This window comes from Rhinichthys klamathensis, unplaced genomic scaffold (genome assembly GCF_029890125.1).
Source record: "Rhinichthys klamathensis goyatoka isolate OS25496 unplaced genomic scaffold, OSU_Roscu_1.1 h1tg000593l_1, whole genome shotgun sequence".
NCBI classification, from domain to species: domain Eukaryota; kingdom Metazoa; phylum Chordata; class Actinopteri; order Cypriniformes; family Leuciscidae; genus Rhinichthys; species Rhinichthys klamathensis.
Genome location: NW_026607050.1, coordinates 955,186 through 978,266, shown reverse-complemented (window position 1 = coordinate 978,266; position 23,081 = coordinate 955,186). Strand labels below are relative to the sequence as shown.

General features: G+C 39.7%; 1 protein-coding gene across 4 annotated transcripts in view; it reads right to left on the bottom strand.

The window, feature by feature from the left end:
- usp10 (ubiquitin specific peptidase 10) overlaps positions 1-23,081 on the bottom strand; it is a 40,317-nt gene that overhangs the window by 4,699 nt on the left and 12,537 nt on the right. The window contains exons 2-13 of one of the 4 annotated variants that reach the window (XM_056240378.1): positions 13,297-13,365; positions 12,587-12,632; positions 12,167-12,226; positions 10,113-11,300; positions 5,826-5,917; positions 5,602-5,711; positions 4,717-4,775; positions 4,517-4,620; positions 3,536-3,635; positions 3,227-3,404; positions 2,948-2,995; positions 1,578-1,743 (exon numbers count right to left, since the gene is read on the bottom strand). In XM_056240378.1, coding sequence (XP_056096353.1) covers positions 1,578-1,743; positions 2,948-2,995; positions 3,227-3,404; positions 3,536-3,635; positions 4,517-4,620; positions 4,717-4,775; positions 5,602-5,711; positions 5,826-5,917; positions 10,113-11,300; positions 12,167-12,226; positions 12,587-12,632; positions 13,297-13,365 — 2,220 coding nt within the window. The remainder of the gene's footprint in view (positions 1-1,577; positions 1,744-2,947; positions 2,996-3,226; positions 3,405-3,535; positions 3,636-4,516; positions 4,621-4,716; positions 4,776-5,601; positions 5,712-5,825; positions 5,918-10,112; positions 11,301-12,166; positions 12,227-12,586; positions 12,633-13,296; positions 13,366-23,081) is intronic. The other 3 variants (XM_056240380.1, XM_056240379.1, XM_056240381.1) reach the window with 3 other exon arrangements.

The following is a 23,081-nucleotide window of genomic DNA, read 5'->3' as shown; positions in this document are numbered from 1 at the left end:
CGATTGGTCTCTACCCACTACACCAGTGATCCAGTTTCCATTGGTTGAACTTTCAAACAACGTTGGAAAACACTGTCATGATCGCGACACGATCAGATTCCGGAAGTCCTATAGCTTTAGCCAAGCAGCATGTCATGTCACTCCGCGATCTACACATCTTTATTTAGTAGGGCTGGGGTAAACGATTATTAATTAAACGATTAGTCTGTCGATTATTTTATCGATTAGTCGACTAATCTAACGACTAATTGAACGATTCTTTTTTGTAACATGGAAATTGCAGGAGTGCACATTCAATGCACAACAATTTTGATCTGGTTCTTACAGAGTATCTACACTGTAAAATGTTTGGTAGGCTACTCAAATGAGCCCTATCACACTTGGATGTGGTGCTCATTTTAATGTTTTCAGTGCTCATAAAAAACATCCGGACTGATTTTTCGGTTTTGTTGACGGGGGTGGGGTTTATATGCGCTTCATAAGGCACACACGCACATTTGCACACACACGCGCAAGGTCTCTCGCTCTCTCCCTCGCTGCGCGCGCTACACGGTTTGGAGCTCGCGAGCTCTAGATTCCGGGAGATTTTAACTAATTTGCGGTCATCAGGGAGCCGCTATCACTATGCGGGAGACTTGGGATGTCAACTCCATTTGACAAAGAGCGCAAATAACGACACCTTTACGTTTGGGACTAAATTTGAAGTATTCCCATACCTTCGATGATTTAGTGCGAGCTGGGTTTTTTTAGGACTTTTTCTTTTGTTGGGACTTTTGCATGGCTTTGTTGTGAATTCTGTGAAGAGGTTGCTGTTTCGTCCCCGATTCTGCAATGTTCCGGTCTCCCACGTGTGTGTGGCGAGCTGTACCGCCGGGAACGGTGCAAAAAAATAAATACATAAATAAATGAAGCGTCGACGTCATCGACGCGCCGCTACAGGCCTATTATTTAGAGCAAGTGGTTTTGAACATGCGCAAAAACAACAAGACAATGTGATCCATTTCGCGAAGTTACAAACAAAAACGTGGCGCAAAAGCATTGTGTGCATTTTCATTACAAATACTATATAATTTGGTCTCTAATAAACAAATATGCTTGTATTCTGCTAGTTGAGGCCTTTTGTACGATGCTTTTACAGATCACAATTTCAAGTAAAGCAGTTATTTTTACTCCATGAAAAGAGCATTTCTAGTTCGGTCATTCACTGTAAAGTCAAGCTTCTAAGCTTTAAAATAACATCTATTTTGTGTTGGTTAAGCAAGTGGTTAAGAAACGTAATAGCTTGGAGGCTATTACATCAATAATGTACATTTGGGTTGTTACATCTCATGATTTTAAAATGAATGTTTATTACATTATTCTAGTGTCACATGAGAAACTGCAAAATAAAATCGAGGGACAGACAAACAGAAAGATAAAACCAGACGACAGCTACAGATTTGCTTACACCAGATATTACAATCCATCTCAGTTATGAGGGGGAGACATAGCACAGTATAGGGTGCCAGATCAGCAGTTTACTGATTAACTAACATTGACATGTCTGTGGGAAGATGTTTACAGTTAATGATTCTCACCTCTTGCTTGCTCTTAGTGGTGTAGCCCTGAACGGACTCCCGCGCCACCAGTATCTCCAGGGCCTCCTGGACTGTGCGGATCTTCTCTGATTGGATGTCCAACTGCAGTGTGAAGAAAGGCTGCAAGGTGGCCGACTCTTTTGAGCTCTGCTGGTATACCACAGATCTAAAAAACAAAAAAATAAAATGAGTTTTAGAAAAGAGAGGAGTGTGACCAATTTGAGAGGTAATGAGTAAACCATTTACTCTGTTACAAGAACAAAATAAAAAGGTCAAAATCAATTTAAGAATTTTTTTAAATCACATTGCCTAGGGCAATTGGAGAAGAGAATATGCAACCATGAAATGTATTTCTCACAAGAAAGCAAAAGAAGGGCTAAGATATGCAATTAAATTCTCCATCAGGCTACCAAAGACTACAAAGCCACACCATAGACACAAATGCTAAGAAAAAAAGCTTCATCTAATCCTTGACGCCCCCACACGTTAAGGCGTCTGCGTTTCTGCAGCCACCAAAATTAGCTGGGCTGTGGTGGTGAGCCACAAGGCTTGTTATTCTGCAGTGAATTGTTTGTAATGGCTGTAGCCACACAGCTTGGAGGAGCACCAGGACAGCAGGATGGGCTGAAGATAACACCAAACTTACCAAGCACTTGTGTCATACCACAATAAATGTGAGCCAATGAAAAAGCCAAACCTGGTGCCATGGCTTTACTTTTCCACAAGTTTATTTTTCTTGCAGAAGAGCTGCACCTCTGTGGTTCACCTCTGTGGTTTGATGTGTCACAGAGGGTCAGTGTCTCACACAGAAACTATTAAGGCCCTGATATACTTCAAGCGGAATCGTAGATCGAACTGGTGTGACGTCATATCGAACAAAATCAGGCCAAATCAAAGTTTGAGAGAAGTTTTCATTTTGAGAGTTTGAAACAGCTTGTCAAAGAACACTTTCCTAAAAAGTTTGCTCTGGCTGGAAAACAACTTCAAACTACATAGGTAGATGTGCTCTGGGACTCCATCCACTTTGACAGGGAAATCTTCACCAGTCAAATTTACTATATTCAGTTTGTCGAGATCAGACTCGAGTAAAAACATGAACACACTGAAGATCTGCATTATAATAGAAATTATAACACTGATTTTTCATGTTTAATACTTTAAAGCTACTTGCATTTAAGCAATCTTTTGTATTAAAGTGCTACATAAACGTGAATAGACTGGACTTGGCCAAATTGCAGAGCTTGTGCAAACATATCCACGTTGCTATGATCAGATGCTTTTTTAACTACGGTTTTCCCACTGCTGTCACTTTTGTTGTGGGTTTATTTTGAGATGAAAGCACGTAGCACATATTCATATAAATGACGCACCCAGCATCATGGGCAGCGCCTGGATGTTCGATGAACTTCTTTTTACCCCTAAGCGAAGAACAAAAAAGAACTTTGTCATGAGTATATCAGGGCCTTAATGAGGACAATGACTCTACAGCAGTGGTTCTCAAGACTTTTCATGTCAGGTTCCACGTTTGAAGTTATGAATACCACATTGGAGCTTTAACACTGGGGATAACACAGAGGACCAGCCTGAGAATCACTGCTCTACAGTATATCTAGAAGTAGCTGGCATGGAAACATGCATTCAAAGCCTACCTGATGTGGCCACCGAATATGTCGGTGATAGGTGTGCGGATGAAATCTGCCTGCCGGGTGATGGAGGTTTTGTTTCTGGGACCGACCTGTTCCCACTCATCATCACTACCTTCTTCCTTCTCAGCAGGGTCTTCCTCCACACCAGGCTGAGACTCAGGCCCATTTGGCGTGGGGGCTTCTACTCAACGACAGAAACGGACATCTAGTTAATATGAAGCAATCAGAAACCTGACAAATCTAGAGTGGGCAGGACACCAGCTGAGAGACAATTTCTCCAGCCAACACTGCAGAAATTAGAAAGGAACATACTTTCTTCTTGTGGAGAAATGAGCTTCTTCAGTGCCAGCATTTCCTCATGCAGTCCGTTTAAAATGAAACCAAGGTACTCCTCTGCATCCTCTTGGCGACCCTGAGAGAAAGACAGATCTTTAATACATGACAGACTTTACTCATCCACCACACCTCACACTACACTTACTGGATTTCAAACCAAACGCGGTTACAGGTCAGACAATGACTAAGCTTTTAAATTAAGGTAATACTTCTAGATATACTGGCATTCAAGGCACCATAATGCCTAATAAGATAACAAAATTACAATTACGACAATGCTCATTTCTTAATAAACCTGGAATAAGAATAAATTCTCTTATATTTTATCAACTGTTGAAAACATACACTTTTCAAAATAAAGGTATCCATGGAACCTTTCTATTGTACATTCTTTATAGTGGAAATCAAATTGCAATGACGCAAAAACACCTTTTTGGAACCCTAATTTTTAAGAGTTAGGCAACAAGGGATATGCCCATCCTCTGTATACTGGCAGCTAAGCCAGCTTTGTTCAGACACGCTGTCGTTCTTCCACATCCGAAAGACTCTGTATCCACTGATTCAGCTCATTAATGGCTGAAGAATGCCATAACTGAGGGCTTATCTTTCTGCTTTAATCTGTTCATTAGAGGTTCCTGACTCACTCATTCCTGAGTGTTAGTGAATGTGCAGACAAATACAAACAGGGATGGAACAGGAAGATCCTGTCCTCAGGTGTGCCAAGTACGGGTGTCTATCATTTTGACTTCATTGTTCAGGTGCCAGTAATTGTGAAACTAAGTGACTAATGAATTGTTGGTGGCAATTACAACCAATCATTACCTAATGTAGATTTGTAATTTGTAGTCATTTTCCCTGTGTACCACTGGGGGCCCTCCAAAAACAGTGCTGGGGCCTTACCAAGTCCAATTAAACAATGAGTTTCATTGTAAACCGTCCAGTCTTGATGCTGCTTACCTTCTCAGAAAGGCTTGATTTGATGAGGGTGAGGAGTTTATAGATGTAGGTGGGTTCAAAAGCAACACCCACTCTAAGGTCTTTCATTATCTTCTCTCCAGCAGCTACAAGAGAAGCAGAGGATAACATAATATATAAATACACAAGTGAAAAAAGGAATGTAAAGATGTTGTCCTTCATTAACACTGGACAGACATTACCTTGCTGTTTAGCCTTGGAAGGGACAGGCATATTGCTGAACTCATTCACAAGCCGAACACTACAAGACAAAAGACTAGGGTAAAAACTATACATTTAAAAAAAAAATTAACGAATTTCCCTGCATGCAGTAAATGGAATGAAACAGCCTAACACTGACTGTAAATAGTTAATTTTGTGCAAAAATATCATATTAAAATGATTGAATTTAGCAAAAACTATATGCATCTGTTGTGTTTTACACAAACTTGATTAATTGAAGTCAACCAGAATTTTTATTTAGGGTCAGGTCTGCACATTTCAAATGAAAGCAGCCACCCAGTTACTGCATCTGATTTGATTTATATTTTCATCTTAATTTGAAACTTTGACAATCTAAAATATATATTCATTTATTATGAACAATAAATCTGGCATCAGTGTACAGACAGATGCTTCCCATTATATAACACTTGACTTCAAAACAAACAATTAAAAACCTGTAATGCTTTATTCTGATTTATCACACAACTATTTCACTCTTGGCTCATCCAGAGTAGACTATAGTTTTTCTGTTTGGCATCTTGACCAGTTGACATTTCTATTGACAATACAGTATAATCACACCACCCACCCAACTTATTCAAAAGAAAAATTGTTTATGGTTATTTTAGATGCAGTTGCCATGATGACATCAGTGGGCCGCAAAAACATGGCTCAAGGGCCGCATGTGGTCCATGCTTAGAGTAGTATTATATTAAGATTGATCACATTAGTGCCTCTAATGCCAATAAAGTCTTACATGGATGATATGCTTTGACATTCCACATCGTGTTCATATAAACACACTGTGTAATAAAAATGATAATAGTAATATTTAGGACAGAAAAAAAAAGCCTGAAACTTACAAGTTATCCATCATGGGTGTGGATGTGCAGGGTCTTTGAGTCTCACTGAAAAGGGGAATAGACTTCATCAGATGATACATGGGGGGACACGCAATCAGGGCCTGCAGGGTCTAAAGCTGAGAGTCAAGTGACAATAAACAAATAGGACAAGAAAGACTTGACGATTTATTATTGTTTAAACAGCTCAATAAGACTGGATGATCTGAGGCAAAGAAAAAGGATACAGCATTGATATAGCACCAGTTTCCCTTGTTTATCAGTCCTCTTGGTTGCAAAGACACTGGTTTGTGTATCAACTTCACATTCTCAATTAATTCTGATGGATGGAAAGAAAAATAAATCATGTTTGTGAATGAAACACTAGGGATGTGCAAAACCACATATTTTTAGGATCAATAACAGGCGAGTTGCCTGAACATCTAGGCAGTCTTCACGAAAGCCCTGTATAGCTGCGTTTCCACCGAAATTACCCGTAACAATTTGTACCAGGAACTTTATACCCCAGACCTGTTGCTGTCTGCATTTCCATCGCGGTCTAAAGTATTGTGAAGATTTGGCAAATTAGTCTAGTGACGTAGGATTGCGTGCGACTTTCCAGCTCCCGCTGGATTTCATCCTCTGCATTTAAGCTCAATAAAGCCTGTACCGTGTCATCGGCCGTATTGTTTTTAACTCCATTGTTGATTCGAATATCTAACAACTTTACTGCACGCACAGCAACAGACTTAACAATGGTAGTTGAAATAAAATGCTGAGGAGTCAACCAACAAAATGCTGCATGAACTCAATCAATCAGCATGTTCAGCTCCCAAGTCCCACCCTCAAAAGCTCTTGAACTCTGAAAAAGTTCAGGGGGGAGGGGTTAATTTAGACATTGGTCCCTGAGGTCCAAACACACCGAGTACCAGCCCAAAGTCCCTGGGGTAAGTTCCTGTGGTGGAAACGCGGCTCATGACTAGTTTACCTGATTGTTTTTTGGGACACATTTACATGAGATCTTTCCATTCAAAAAAACATCTAACTAGATACAGAGTCTATAGACACAAATCTAGACAAACATCAAACAATCAATAGAAGAAATGGAAAATGATGTGATGTTCATTACTCCAACCTTGCTGATGTGACTGATGCACATGAAGCTGATTGTGGAAAAATGATGAGATTTTTTGTACCACGCCTAGGAAGGGAGGCTGAAATAATGCTACAGCTCCCATGGTAACGTGGAAATTTGAAATAAGTACTATATTTTAATAGAATTAAAGTAGCATGCATAGCTGAACTCAAAAAAAGCAATCCATTTATTTTTCTTTGGACAGTGGGGGCATAAAAAAATCCTTTGGAACCCATTGTACTTTTGTAATGTGATGAGTAAAACTGGACATTTATATAAAAAAAAAAAATATAAAAAAAAATACATTCATCCAACGCAAATTGACTGGAGTATTAAAGAAAGTGGGTGTTCCACAGCAGAACAGGTTGTTAAAACAATGTCTCAGAAGTAGGGATGCACTGAAAGGAACATTTTGGGCCGAAATTTGGGTGCATCCCTACTCTATTAAATAACATTGGCCTAAGTGACATCAGAAGAAAATGAAAGTAATTTGATTTGTAATGATGATGAATTGTACATAAGACCAGTAATGTGCATAGTCAATTTTGATTTCATGGGGACTAAAGTTACAGTAGCAAAAAAAAAAAAAGAGAGAGAGAAAAGAGAAAGAGACAGCAATGGTCATGTAAATCTAAATAATGCCACTAATTTAAGCTTGTATTCTTACATGTCTGTGGCTGGATAGATTTAAACCAGGCCACATCACAATCAGCACTAACTTAAAATCAGTTAGTATAGAAATTCATCAAAATGCATAATGGCACTCTGTAGATTTATTCTAAAAACTAAAACATACGAGGGCAGCCAATGGTCAGGAAAATAACAGATTCATCTCTCCTGTCCAAGTGTCTTACATCAGGGGAGATTACAGCGTGACAAAAGGAATGCTGATGGAAAGACACTTGTTGCAGCTTTTTTAGCACAAGTATGTATAATAAAAAACAGATTCACAAGATCATAAATCCTATCATTAACCGCTTTGAAGAAAAACACATCTGAAATAGTGATATAAATGCCATCAATCAAGCAGATGCTCTTCCTATTATGCAACAGAACATGCATTTATCCAGGAGAAAAATCTAGAATGTTTGAGTGCCACAAGCCAATTCTGAGATCAATAGAATGTGTCCCATAATAATTTGGCAAGTCTACACAATACACCACACATCTGTTTTATAAGTCAGATTTAGAAATTATCACCATTTCTTTCTTTTTCTTTTTTAAAGGTCTTGCGCAAGATTTCTCATATTTGAGGAACAGCCGGGGGAACCCAGAGAAAGATTTAATGCAGCGTAGAGTCCCAGTGATTGGTTCCAAGGTCAGGAAATCATTGTATAGAGGTGTGTTGAATGAACAGTAGCCATTGTAGCAAATCAACACTGAGGCTCTGGACAAGAAACCCCCCTGCTTTTGTTCTTCGGATAGAGAAACATTCTGAACATTGTTAACAATATGATAGGTAAACACAGCACCTTGGTGGGCCTTTCCTCAAGACCTGTCATGATTCATTTGAGCAACAAGATGAGGAAATGTGGTTTTAAAAGAATTGAGCAAAAAGGCCTTGAAGTGATTAGGGCCCACAAAGGAGCTTATGGGTGCCGCCTGCAGATCAGCAAAACAGGCTGCTGACGCCATCTTGTGGACAGAAACATGAACCACACAGAATTAAAAGGAATAGTTCACCATTAGCTAAACATACTTGATACTTCCATTATTCACACTCAATGTTCCAAACCCAAATGCTGTTATTTTCTTCAAAGTAATCCAAAAGGAAAATCTTAACATTTATGCAGCTCTCTTCCATATAGCAACAGACGTAGGGACCATGTCTGTCCACCTCAAGAGACACCAAATTCAATTTGAAAGCAATCGAACAAATGGCAACATTTTCAGTCTATTTATCATACACAGCTATTTTATGGCTTCAGAAGATCTGAAATATAGCACACCGCTTTCATGGTGCTTTTTTAAGCTTGACAGACATGGTCCCAATGAACAGTCATTGTAGGCAAAAGAGCTGCTTGAAGACTCTTTAAAGTAGGGGTAGGAAAAAAAAAATTTCCGATGAATTTTTATTTATTTATTTTTTAAATGTGGTCGATTCGATATCGATTCTTAAATGTCACGAATCGATCTTTTTTCATATTTATTTCCTCAAACATAGGACATAATATATGATTGATGCTAACCTTATTACTAGTCTTCTCCACAAGATGTCATCCTCTTTTTTACCTTGCGCGATGTTACAACAGGGACTATGGCCTTTCATTCAGTGCTTAACATGGCAGGTTCAGTGTGAAAGACATTCCAGACAGTTGAAGGAACTGTCGGGACAGTACTGAATGGTATATAATTTTCACGTGTTTTATAGCCTTGCCAATTTAAACATTCAAGCGCAAGACGACGTGAAAGAACTCGCATGCGCTGCGTGAGAAGTTTTGTGTGCATGCACAGAAAGCTGCGTCTCAGACAACGTACAAATAACAAGTTCTTTAATGCCTCCTTTGCACTTGAACGGACAAATTCACAAAAATGTAGTTTGATTATTTGTACTTTTTTTTTAATAATGACTGTTTACTTGTCTTTAATAGCGTTCAAAATTTATATTAATAGTTTTAGTTGCGGTTTCGAAATTATATATGTGAATTTTGAAATTTCACCTTATTACAATACAAGGATACATGGGTTTAAAAACAACAAAAACAAAACTCTGTGGTGGGACCAGTGAAAAATTCACTGAATCGAAACGAGATCTTGCTAATCGGAATTGAATCGGGACATATGTATCAATTCACAGTCCTACTTCAAAGACGGTGAATTTTCAGAAATTGAATTAAGATAAATTATTATTTTAACAGATTAAAACTGATCATTTAAACAATAAATAAGCTAATATGTTAGTTAACTGACATTTTAGCTGGCTAAAATGGGAAATATCTACAGAGTGAGGCCTTGATCATGTGAACCAATGATATAAAAATACTTGAAGGGGTATATTAAGGGGAAGGGGTAAAGGGATTTGTTCTAGCGCATCAAAGTAGTATGGTTGAGATTTTGTTTACCATATTTTATGTGCATTGATCAATGTGAATAAAAGCCTCTTCAGAAACCTTGGATTATATCACTTGATTCATATGGATTACATTGGATTCCTTCAATGGAGTGACAAATCTCTCCGATTTCATTAAATATCTTCATTTGTGTTTTGAAGATGAACGAAAGTCTTATAGATCTGGCACAACATGAAGGTGAGTAAACGACAGTTTTCGTTTTTGGGTGAACCATCACTTTAGACAAGCCAGCATTTGCTTAAAAACAGACAGTTGAACGGCATGTTTGTGGAAAACAACATTCTTTACAGTTTGGACTCGAAACCATTAACATTGTCATGTCATTTTACCTGCCAATTTTGGGGCCATAGGGTCTTCAGACACAGGGACAGGGCCCTCATGCACCTCATTGGCCTTTTCAGGCAACTCAGAGACAGCTGGAGTGATCTCGACAACAGCAGGCACGCTCTTCACCTCAACATAAGCCTGAGGACCTCCAGGCAGAGGCTTGGAGTTGTGGAAGAGGCTGGCCCAGGATTTTGGAGGGTTGGCAACAGGTGCTGCAGGGGGAACAGGCGAGACTACCGGCTGAACTTCAGAGTCTAAGGAAAGAGGGGTAACAGAGGAAGAGGACTGCACCTCGCCCATTTCAGACGAGTCTTGGAGTTCGTCTGCGGCTCCAGAAGCCGAGGCAGTCTCTGGCAGCCCGTTAGCCTCCCCCGAGCCCTCGGCCTCCCTCTGATCAGTAGTAGCAGGAATTGTGGTTGTGGGGGTGGCCAGAGCAGCAGCAGGGGGAAGAGGAGATGGTGGAGAGGAGCTGTGTCCTCCATTACCCAGGAGTACTGGGCTCTCTAAAGCTGGGGGATCTGCATGTTGCTCTGCAGTCCTGCCAACCTGTGCAACCCCACTGCTCTGAGAGGACGAAGAAGAGGAAGTAGACAAAGAAGCTGCCCCGTTTCTGTCTGACAAAGAGGCAGCTCCACTCGTCAAGTCCAATGTTGAATTGTCAGGGCTTTCACAAGTCCTCTGATGGGAAAGAGGGGCGGTTTGGGGTGTGGATGTTACAGAATTTGGGGGGATAAGCTCAGCCTCAGCTAGCATGTCCCCCATCATGTCCTCTGAACCCAGGAGTGAAGCATTTAAAGTATGTCCGTTAACAAGGCCTGATGCCCCGACTCCATCTGTGCCCAAGCCGGTGCTGTTGGAACCCTCCAGGTAGTTGTAGTATCCTGGCGGACGTTTTTTCTTTTTCTTCCGTTGTCCCAAGCCACCCGAAACCCCATCCATGTCTGAACAGCTCTGATGGACTGAGGTCTCTGAGTCGTCGCAGCATAGGGAATTGAAGTCGGCACCATCTGGGATGTCAGCGACCGGCGTGGCTGTGGGAAAGGCCTTCGGAGATGATTGGCAGCCTAAGATGAACTCAGGGGCCTGAGGATTAAGAGTGCTGGAGACTTTGTACAGTGAGTCTCTCACTGCCACAGGCTCTGCATTTATTACCTCATCCACGCCAAACTCGATATGCTGGTAGTCCTCTCCTGCAGATCAAAACATCAGTTAGATTGATGCACATAAACAGGCTAAACCAAACTGGCATTAACTTCTCGGTTTTAAATAAAAAGATACTTCAAATTAGTTTACAGTTAGAAATCTTATTCTGATCATTCAATAAGCAATACTGAAGGCTAAAAACATGAACGATGATCTTTTTTTTTACAATGCATCGTAGTTATTAATCAAATACAAAGAATCTGATTTAAAAGTGGCAGTGGTACTGAACTGTGCAGAGTAAGCAGTGAAGGATAGTTTGAAGTGAATGAAAGCAGCGTTAGTGAATGCAATTACTCTAAGACTTTGAGTCTCAAAATTAGCAAAAATCAATGAAACCAGAAGTCATCATGGGAACACAAGTTCCCAAGCAATGGATACATGAATAGATAAGACCACATCCTGTGTTAGTATTCATTTTAGATTTTATTTTAGGACAGCATGGAGGACGAACTCATAAGCAGGTTGTAGACTGTCAAGACTGCCACATTTTCAGGTGGAGTTCTGTTAGAGGTCCTGAAAGATGGTCCATGAAGTCACATTATTAGTCCACTCTTGAGATGTGATGGGCTTTGAGACAGAATTTCCAGAAAAGAAATATAAAAAATATAAAAAAAAGTGTCAAAAGCCTCCCATCAACTCCAAGCACTGCAGGTAGATGCATATACGCGCCAGAGAGACGCCTGGCACCTAGGCATGCAAAGCTCCAAAGATTAAATGGACAGGCAAGAATAAGTAAGGGTTTAAGGTAGATAAAGGGGAAGGTTTAGAAAGCTGTCAGTGTTTAAGACCTGAGTGTTGAGTTCTGCAACAAAAACAGAAGAGTAAGGCGCTGTGTAGTGGACCGAAAACTCACCGCAAACCTGCCGTCTCAATGATTCCGTTATGTAAGGCACAGCAGGAGTGCAGTAACCTCCTAAATAATTAATACAGATGAGGGTGAAGGTCACAACTACCTGAGAGGGCAATATGATACTGTCTCGGGAAAGATTATTAAGACTACAGAGATGGGCACGTAGCCTAAGGATGTTTATATTCAACTCATTGATGAATGAGGGCCGTTCTATCAATTAATGATTAGGATGTGAATAGGACAGATGAATATTATGAATTCTGTATTTCATGTTTGAAGATGTAAGCTATGGTCAATGGATAATACATGAAAACCATTCTGTGTGCTTATGTGCATAATTGTGTTAAGGATCTCATATCTGTATCTCATATTTATTTCTGTATCAGTATTTGTAGCAACATTCAGGTGAGGCTTTGGTCTTACCTGAGGAATGGCTGATGCAGGAGACTTTATCATTGAAGGGGGGAAGCTGATAAGAAATTAGCATGAGATCACCCAATCACATGAAGTCAATAAAAGTACATATACAAACAAACATTTATTGCAAAACCTATCCTATAAATTTAAATGCATGTTATCTAAATAGGTAAAATTTGGAATAGAAGGCCAGAGTTTAATCTGCAATTAAAATGGACAGCCAAGGATGTGCAATAAATAACAATGACTCGTGCATTTTTTGTACAGAAGAAGAGGGGAAAAGATGGATACAGAGTATGATGGCATAATATGTAATAGGAATATGGGAAATGTAACTTCAAATACAGAAATTCACTGCCATCTTGCCTATGTGCAACATTTTGTAGCAAAAGGAAAATTAAATGTAAAATTACCACTTCCATTTCTTACACTAGTAGTAACATTAAATATTTAAAAGGCTTAAGAAAGACTACACTGAAAGATTAAAAGCAGTGTTAATAAATTCCATTTCAGATGTTGCAAATTGTGAGAACAAACGCATGACTAAAATTACACATGATTTGCAAAATGTAATTTCCATTGCAAATTTCAAACATTCAAATTGTACAAATTAGGCTAAACATTTCAACTAGGATAGAAAAAGGCAAATGCAATAAAGCTTTAAGACTGCCTAACATTTCTTGTATTGTAGATGTATTCACATGTAATTATTTTACCTCAACGTAACAGCGGGGAGTCACAAAGAACTGATTGAACTCGTCTGGACTGAACTCCCCAAAGATGTACTGTAAAAAAAATAAAAAAATAAAAAGAAGTGCATAATGTTAGGTGACACTTAAGGATTGGTAAGCATTGATTTTAACTTTCTGCTAATTGCAAACACTTTGCAAAAACCTCTTTCTGGCATTATGGCATCATTTAAGACTGAGGTGGTCTTTTTGGCATGAGAATCAGCATTATAATGCGTCTATAATTTAAATTCAGCCCACTTATTAAAACACAATCAAAGCTCTGTGTATGAGGGTAAATGGAGACGTGGCAGCCATCATTACCGCATGATTGCAACATCAGGTTGGGTGAAAGTAAAGAGCAAGTTGGAAAGTGACGAGTCATGCAGCATGGCAAAATGGCTCCCTCATGTCCCACTTTACAGGACAACGCATTGGCAGAGAGAGACCCTTCAAGCATTCACTTTGGACAATGTGTAACATTGTATGAGTGTGGAAAATTAAACATTACTGAATGCATTGTGTAGGTTTTTATATTGACAGTTATTTAGTGTGGTGTGATCAGCCTTTAGGACTAAAATACTTGGGATGAATTTAAAACGTGGATTACAATTACAACAGTTGCACTTCATTTTACAGTGTGTGCACTTTCAATGCACATACAGTGTCAGGGCTCCAGACTAACATTTGAGAGCAGTGGCACCGGTGCCACTAAAGCCCCTTTCACACAGAGATTCCGGAAAATACACGGATAAAGCGACCCGGGATTTGACCCGGGTTCGTTTGATTTTGCTTCATTCACACTGCCAGTGATTTGCCGGAATCAGAGAGCGCGTTCACCCACAACCCGTGTATGTTCCGGAAAGACACGTGAAATCGATGTGACATGTAATGTCTCAGCAACGTGTATAGTTTGCTTATGAGCTGGGATTTCTCTCTGGAGAAACCACGCTTGTGCATTTTTATTCTCTGATTCGATCATAAACTAGCGCATTACGTACTGTTTCACTAGCCTGCTTTCACTTCACTTCAGCGTCATCATTACGACACGGCATTGGTTACGGCTTTTGTTCACACAGCGCGCGTTCCGGGTCTGAACACGGCAATGTTACTAGGTCCCCAACCCGGCATCGATCCCGGCATCAGTCCCGGGTCGTGTTTGCGTTCACACAGAAGGCACTCTGGCAATTTGCCGGGTTCAAAGCGCTGTGTGAAAGGGGCTTAAGTTCTACAGATGGTGGCACCAGAACCTGATTTGGTAGCGCTGAGGGGGATTGTTAATCAGAGGCAATTTAATTACAAATGTACTGTTGTTTTGCTTTACGAAGTGCAGTTACTAATAATATTACATGTTTATTTCTTGGAAATTAAATTGACAGTAAAGCACTGAGCTTGAGTTGAGATCCAGATCAAATTGACTTACACAATAAACAACCTAAGTTTTAAAGGGAAATTAAAATTCTACTCTAAGTGTACCATTGTTCTTCTGTAGTATCATACTGAACTGATCGACAGCTTCATTGATTATAAAAGGAGCGCTCTTAACTTTCTGTGTAATTATTCGCAATTTGAAGTTTTTGTTTTTCATGAGATTGTGACTTTTCCTACGTCATACTTCAGTACCAAAAAAAGTGTTAAACTTTAATGATGACTATTAGAAAGTATATGGAAGCTCATAAAATCAAGTTTGGACTCAACTGCATCTGGGCCAAATATTGTGTTGATATCTCAAAGCAATCAAAAGTTTTGGCATTTGGAACAATGGTGACCTTTTTATCAAAAGTCCAAAAAATAAAGTGAGATTGACCAATATATAGTTTTCCCAAGCATTTTCACATAATCGGGTGTCAGTTTTGCGTGCAAGACAGCAATTAAAGCACTGCGTCTGGGCAGAAATGAGTCAACAACGGTGTTCAAGGGTAAAATAACTAGCATCCCTTAATTAATAAACTTAGCCACTGATGCACAAATAAGAAATGTTACATAAATGATTGTATGCATTTTAAACTTGCCGCTAAAAAGAGAGACGAACTCACAAAGTCTTGTAATCCGTCAAGTCCTGTCCCAAAGTCATAACTTAACATGAATTAAATAAAACAGCCATGAATGAGTGCATGTTTGAAATAAAAGCGCTGAATTTAATTCTCTCTGTCGTCTATGCTCATCATTAGTCTCGTGAAGTCGTGTTCATAGTGCCATTCACTCACTGGTTTGATGATCAGATGCTTTAGCATGGCCACCATATGCAACTTAAAATCCACTCGTTTAAAACTCCTTAAATTTTATTAACGTCTACTATATAACATTTATTTAGCTAATAAACGTCTAAATAATTACAGCTCTGTGGAAATTAATTATCTCCGCGGGAGACGTCTGTGTGTAAATGCAGATAAAAACAGCGCTCTGTCAGCAGGCATTTCATAATGTAGACAAAAACATTAATTCTGATAACATGCCAGATGAGATGGACTCGGTAATTGTGATGTATTCGCTGTTTTGTTTATTTTTCAGACAATGTTTACGTATTCCAGCGTGTTCCATTTCTCTAGCCTGACTTCGTCATAGTCAGAATGTGAGTCTGATACTGCTCCATAGGGCTTTGATTATGAGGCGTGTCTTAACCGAACCAGAAAAAAAAAAAAACTCTGCACTCAATTGGATAGACCTACAACCAATCAGAGCAACGCAGTAAGTGTTTTTTTTTATGAGCTACGCAAATTGTCAACAGAACTCAACTACACGCACGCTGGAAGTAGTAGTAAAATAATGTGTTGTTTCTTTTACTTGGTCCTCCATGAGTGCGAGTGTGCGACCAAAGGAGAAACCACAACGACCACAGGGTTTTCATTGCGTCCCACCTTCTTAGCGACCATTGGAGCCAGCTGATAAAATAAACTTTTGCCGAATCCCGTAGGAAGGACGGCAAACACATCTTTCCGATCGTCAAATGCCTTGATTGCAGTTCTCTGTTCGTCTTTTAAAGTTAATGCGCTGTCGATTACTTTTACAACAGACGCAATAGCGGAATCTATACATCTCAATTCTCCAGCGGCAGTCATCTTTGAGGGAAACCAGTTCAACCCAAGCGCTCTTTGATAACGTGATGATTACTAGGGGTGGCACGGTTCACAAAACCCACGGTTCGGTTTGTATCACGGTTTTAGGGTTACGGTTTTCGGTTCTGTACGGTTCTTGTTATTTTTTCTTTTAATCTTTAACACTCCAGAAATGTACTTCAGCATATGATATATAGCTTAATTATCCACAATTTAGGATACAGTATTAACAAAAATGTTATATCATGCAATCATGCACAAACTGAATTTGAATTGACTTTAAGCACATTATTGGGACCATCTCCGAGGAAAGCTAGGTGAGATTTTGATACAGCAAGAGAGAAGACATTGATGACATGCTTTTCGTTTATTTGGCAGAAAAAGTAGAACGTGTATCACTATCTCTACAGGAACTTATGTGCACTTTTAGCACACAAAGATTGAAAATTAACTTGCATTTATAGAACTGCCAACTAAAGTGTAGCTCTTACAAAAATTGCATCTTTTAAAAGAAAAAGAGAGGAACTCTTAAAACTCTGTCTTTTAAATAAGTCAAAATACATGGAACATAATTCCCTATAATTAGGCTATAGCAATATCAAAGGCCATAATCATAAAGTGAAACATAAGTTCACAATGCTTCAATTCCCTGAGAGTGAGGATACACTTTTTTCACTTGAAATTAAAGTGCAGCATCCTCCAACTCCGGTTAGCCTTCCTTATCTCTCCCACTTGCCACTTCTCCGCATGACGTGACCTGCAGCACTCCACACTCCACTTTTACTGGCGTGTTCGACTTGAATCGGCGCTGCACAGAGCGATCGGTAATGACATCAAAGTACCGCGAGAGTGATTGAAAAGCATACGGAGCCGTCGCGCTCGCGGTACTTTGATGTCATTCGCCGATCGCTCTGTGCAGCACCGGTTCAAGTCGAACAAGCCTCATTTGTATGTCCACACACGTCTTATTTCGCACGAAAAGGAAACGCATGTCTGAGGTCATACGGGCACGAGGCTGCATTGCGCATGCGTCGAACCGTGAGACGCACACACGCTCCGAACCGAGACGAGCGAACGGTTCGGATGTTTTTTCATGTACCGTGCCACCGTACCGTGCCACCCTAATGATTACGTAACTGCAGATCATCTGTCCATCATCGTATAAAGCCCGCCCTGGCAATTTGATTGGCCTGACTTATTCTGAATCGATCATAATTTCTCTCAATGGATCGAGTCCAGACCGAACTTCCCGACCAAAAAATGTTGTGGGCGGGGTTCGGGCTGGTGTCACGATTTCGATTTTAAATCAAAATCGACCGAAATTAATTCACAATCTCGAACTTCCTAATTAAATGGAATCGTCGATGCTGCCACGCCCCCATTTCACGTCTGGTCGGCGTGCCAAGCGGAAAAAAACACGCGTGTTGAAGTGCTGCGAGTCTATGGTCAACCTCCTCTAACTTAGCTATTCAAAAGATAGCATGGCAACTGCAGATGCAGGAGACCCATCGACAGAACTTGAACCCCCTCCTCTTTCATTGAAGTCGCAGGTGTGGAAGTTATTTGGATTTCCAGTGAGTTATGTTGACAACGTTTGCGCTTCAAAAAAGCCACAGTTTGCAGACATCCCAAGTCTCGCGGAAGTTCCGGGAGTCTCCCGCATATTGATAGTGGCTCCCTGATGCATGCAAATTAGTTAAAATCTCCCGGAATCTAGAGCGAGCGAGCAAGAGCGCGCATGCGAGACAGAAAAAACTGTGCTCCAAACCGTATTGGGCGCACGGCAGAGAGGGAGAGAGGGAGAGAGCGAGAGACCTTGCGTGTGTGCCTCATGAAGTGCATGTAAGACAGAGAGCATCATGATTGGCCGGTTTCAGCTTTAAAAAAATAAATGTAAAAATCAAGAATCGAATCGAACCGCGACCTTAGAATAGAAAATGTAATCCAATCGAGACACCCCTATCAAAAACTAAAAAAAAAAAAAAAATATTGGTTCTGCATATCATTATCGGGCACATAAAAATGCAAATAATTGGTGTTGATAAATTTTTTTTTTTAAATCAATATCGGTCGATCTCTAAAAAAAAACTCTCCAAACAAAAGGGTTGTGTAAATGCCACAAATCATAAAAATATGTATAATTACATAGAATAAGTAACAAGATCTGGTTGATGAATGATGATCTTCCAGCGCTGTTTCAGCTGTGCGCTCCTATTCTATGGTGCACGCGGTAAATCAAGACCCATCAACCAGGGCGATCAGCCCAATCCAAGCACACTCCAGCTGTAAGAGTGTCTGATTGGTCTCCACACATAGTCCCAAACCACTATACCCACCCACCCTCACCCAAGATCCAGTTTCTACTGGTTGAAGTTTCAAATGACGCTGTATCATGATTGTGATGCGTCCGATCTTGGAAGCAAGCACGTCTAGTCTCCAAATAAGCATGTCTTTTCACTCCGTTAGGATTTTCTCAAGATCTACGCGTCATGTTATGTTGGGGCTCGTTTGAATCTAGACAATCTGCTCTAAATAAAGACATGTTTTACTATGGTTTACTGATGTTTCGCAAAACGTAACACAAAAGCCTAATCTGTGTACTGTTATGTGCATCTGCAGCAATTTTTTATACAAATACTTGGTGTAGTTTGGTCACAAACTGAAACAAATATGATTTTTGTATTCTGCTATGCGAGACCTTTTCAAAGAGATAGATATACATGCATACATATATATATATATATATACTTCAGTCTACGTTCAGCGTGACCTTTCCAACGTGATTACGCAGGGCTCTAGAGTGCGACCAACATTTGTAAGGGTTCAACGACAATTTTTCGTAGGTTGCACCAGTGCACCTAACGATCTCGCATGATCGCATCCGCTGCCTCTCCACAAACGAGTCTTTTGTTCTCCTTGCACGCTTGGATCATATCGTGGTCTAAACCAATCAGAGATAGAGATTGGGCGGGTCTTTGCCTCTGATTGGCTGTGGTTCAGATATTCCTGTAGGACTAAAATGCTCCATGCTGTGTGATTGAAATAAATTGCGACCTGTGCACCAGAGAATCAGTTACGGCAATCAGCAGCATCAGCTAAATAAACGCAAGAAAACAGACGACGAAGAAACTTTTAAAAATGTAGGCTACTTGAACTAGGGCTAGGTAAAAAATATTGATTTCTCGATTTTAATCGATTCTCATTGTTACGAATCGTTGGGCTATGCTGTTTTCAGTTGATGAATGAATGGAACATTGTAGCGAGCATCCCATCCAATGAATCGCAATAATCTTTGTGCTTTGTTACTATTGATATGAAAAAGTCTCAGATTTAAAATTAGGTCCATTTTCTTACGAAATTTAAAGCAGCACTAGGTTACTTTTCAACCTTCATAATATATTTCCAAGTCTCTTGTGATGGTACATCGACTTACAATATGTTGAATGACACGTCTGCCATAGCCTGACGGGGTCTGTAGCGTTTTTAATCGTACTTTTGAACTTCGGGTTTCGGGTAGTAACCGGCGAACAAAGAGAACTACAAAATTCGACTGCTTTACGGCATATACGTCACTTCCACCACCACTTCCTTAAAATCGGACGTGCGAGCCAAATGTTATAGTCATGGCCGAAGCAGCACAGAAAAACAAGAAAGCAAAGGTTTTATCGGAGCAAAGCAAAAAGAGAAAGAGAAAATGATCGCGTTAAAGGCAGAACGAGGATCAACATTGGGCCAGCATTTTCTCGCTGGCGTGAGCTGAAAGAGGAGGGGTGCCCGACCGATGCGGACTTGGCAAAAAAAAAAAAATCAAATGAAAGCCTGTGTCTAAACGGCGTGCACTAGTTTGGTAGGGGCTACATTCTTGCAAGTAAATATATAAGATGTACAAAATCATATTTTAGGATACCTAACATGTCTGTGATATTTGTTTATTTGTCTTGCCTCAAGCTATAATGCAAATCGATTTGTAAAATTTGCAGATTCATTTATGGTAGCTTGATATTATAATATTGACGATATATGGTTATCATCAACCACTCAAACATTGCATTGAAGTATCATATAGATTCAGTAAAACGGTAACCAATAGACTAGGCTACTATAATGACGCTGGCGTGTAAACGTGATCATCGCGATCATTTGTCGTTAGAAAAAAAATAAAACCCATGAAATTATATTCATATGACATGCTGAAATATATGCCACTGTACCTGGGATGAAGACATTTCACACGCGACGCAAGCAGAACACCTGCATGTGACTTCCTCCTACAGTGTTCAGGGCTATGATGGTTGTCAACAATTGCACGTGCATGTAGGATGACAGTTTACGACAGTAGTAGAGGTCTAGAGGACAATACTGTTTCCCAACTGTAGGGGGACCCCACCCCGAGAGCAAAAGTTCCCTGGTGTTACTTTAAAAACATAAATAGTGTTTTGACGCTGTGGCGTGATATCGCTCTGGCTCAGGTCAAGAGAAGCAGCAGCGCGGAGCGCACATGATCTTCTCTTCCGCCTTAATAATACCAGTTACAGCGCGAAATAAACATGAACGAGCATCTGAAAGTGTGTTAAAAGATAGAGTACAACTTATCGGAATCCGTATCTTTCACATGGAATCGCTCAGTGTTTCAACCATGGAAAGACGTCAGTAAAACGCTTGTAAACAATGTAATGTAACGTCACACTTACCTCAGAAAAAAAAACATATCCAGTGACCATAAACTCGTTAGCTAGCTAGAAAAATTAACTCTAGGGAGGAGCATTTTGCCAAATTTATGCACCATATTACATAGTCATTATAATTTTTAATGTTTTTCAATATTTAATGCATTTTGTTTGAAAAAATCTGGCAAGTTTTTATGCAGCCACCATTTAAAGGTTTATATTTCATATAACTATTATTATAAAAATAAATAAGTGTAATTTAAGTGTTCGTCTACAAATCAGGTAATTTTTACCTTCAATATTATTGTACGCTAATGAAGCATAGTAGGCTACAACTGACTCCCAGTTTACAGCATTAGTTGAGATTTGTTTTCCTTGAGAAAATTTGCCATGTATTGTACCTGATATCCAAAATAATCAATATTGAATCGAATTGTGAAATTTGTGTCAATACCCTGCCCTAACTTGAACAATGTAAAATCTTTTTCATTTTTTTAAAGATTTATATTTTTATATACAGTATAATTGTGCTTCAAAAAAAAAAAAAACTACAACTTATTCTGGTTTAAAAGCATAATAATATATATGAATATATGGAGCGTGATAAAAAGGCGACCTTGAAATTGTGGCGTTAAAGGCGACGCGAGACGAGGAAAAATTGCACCTTTTTGCCTTTGGTTGCACTGGTGCCCCTAACTTTTTTTATTTAGGTGCACCTAAATTTTGTGCTGGTGCACCTAAATAAAAAAAGTTAGGCGCACCAGTGCAACCAAGGCAAAAAGTTAGTCTGTTACGTAATGCCTGACCATCACAAGACGAACAATTGTGGTTAAAAAGTATATACATTAATTATTTTTTAGAAAATGACCGAACGTTTCGCTAGATAAGACCCTATTCCTCAGCTGGGATCGTGCAGAGCCCTTTGAAGCTCTTCAAAGCCCTTGAAAACGGCATTGATTTGGACTTAAACAATTTGGTTACCGTTGAAATCCATTGTGTGGATAAAAATCCTGAACTGTTTTCCACAAAAACCTTAATTTCTTTTCCACTGAAGAAAGAAAGAAATGAACATCTTTGATGGCATTGGGGTGAGTAAATTATCAGGAAATTTTCATTTTGAGGTGAACTAATCCTTTAATACATGGCGTCTGGTCATATAATGGTCAGACCATCCAGTAGATAACCTGCTTCCTCTGTGAAGGCTATAATTACCTTAATCCTACAAGCACTAACAGTTAAACTAAAAGACTCTTGCACTTAGTTAAGACTAATCACTACACTTGACTATTAACCAAAAATATTATAAAAATAAATAAAAGCTTATCATCAGAAACTTCATTTTCATGCAGGTCTTTAGGGGAACTGAAAGTGTCAGATGAAAATCCAAACAAGGCTCATCAAACGTGCACATAATACCCCTTCACATTCACAACTAGCTGCATAAAAAGGGAGAGCAAGAAAAAAAAAGAAACTGCAGTTCAAGCACATGTAACTGTTTGTAAATTACCGACCTACACTGCTGAAATGGCACCACAAGGGACAAACAGCAAGCAGTAATCCAATGGCCTCTGGATGGCGAGTACAATCACAACAGAAAGAATGTGTCTTTGCCCATTTTCCACAGGCGTGCCACACGTACCACACTAAGCTCCCCATCGCTGTTCATTTGGACTGGGGATTACCACAAATTAGCCATCTCAACCCTGTACAATGCGAGTAAATCACTCGCATATGCGACTAAATCTTCACTCTGGGCGACTAAATAATGTCTATCATTAGCCATTGGCTAATAAATTCTTAGATTTTAATCACCAGTGTGTGCGTGTTTGTATAAGTTTAGCATAGATATATTTTCACTCGTTCTGACGGAGCGCTTGAGAGTTTTGCTCTCCATCAAGCGATCTGTACTATTTCAATGGAGCTCAATGGATGTGCAGGGTACCTGTATTTTACGTACTGTAAACTAGTGCGAAGGTGCAGGACTCGCCGTCGCTTTGCTTGTTCATTGAACACTGAAGTTTAACAAGACGCTTGTCAGAATATGCTAAAT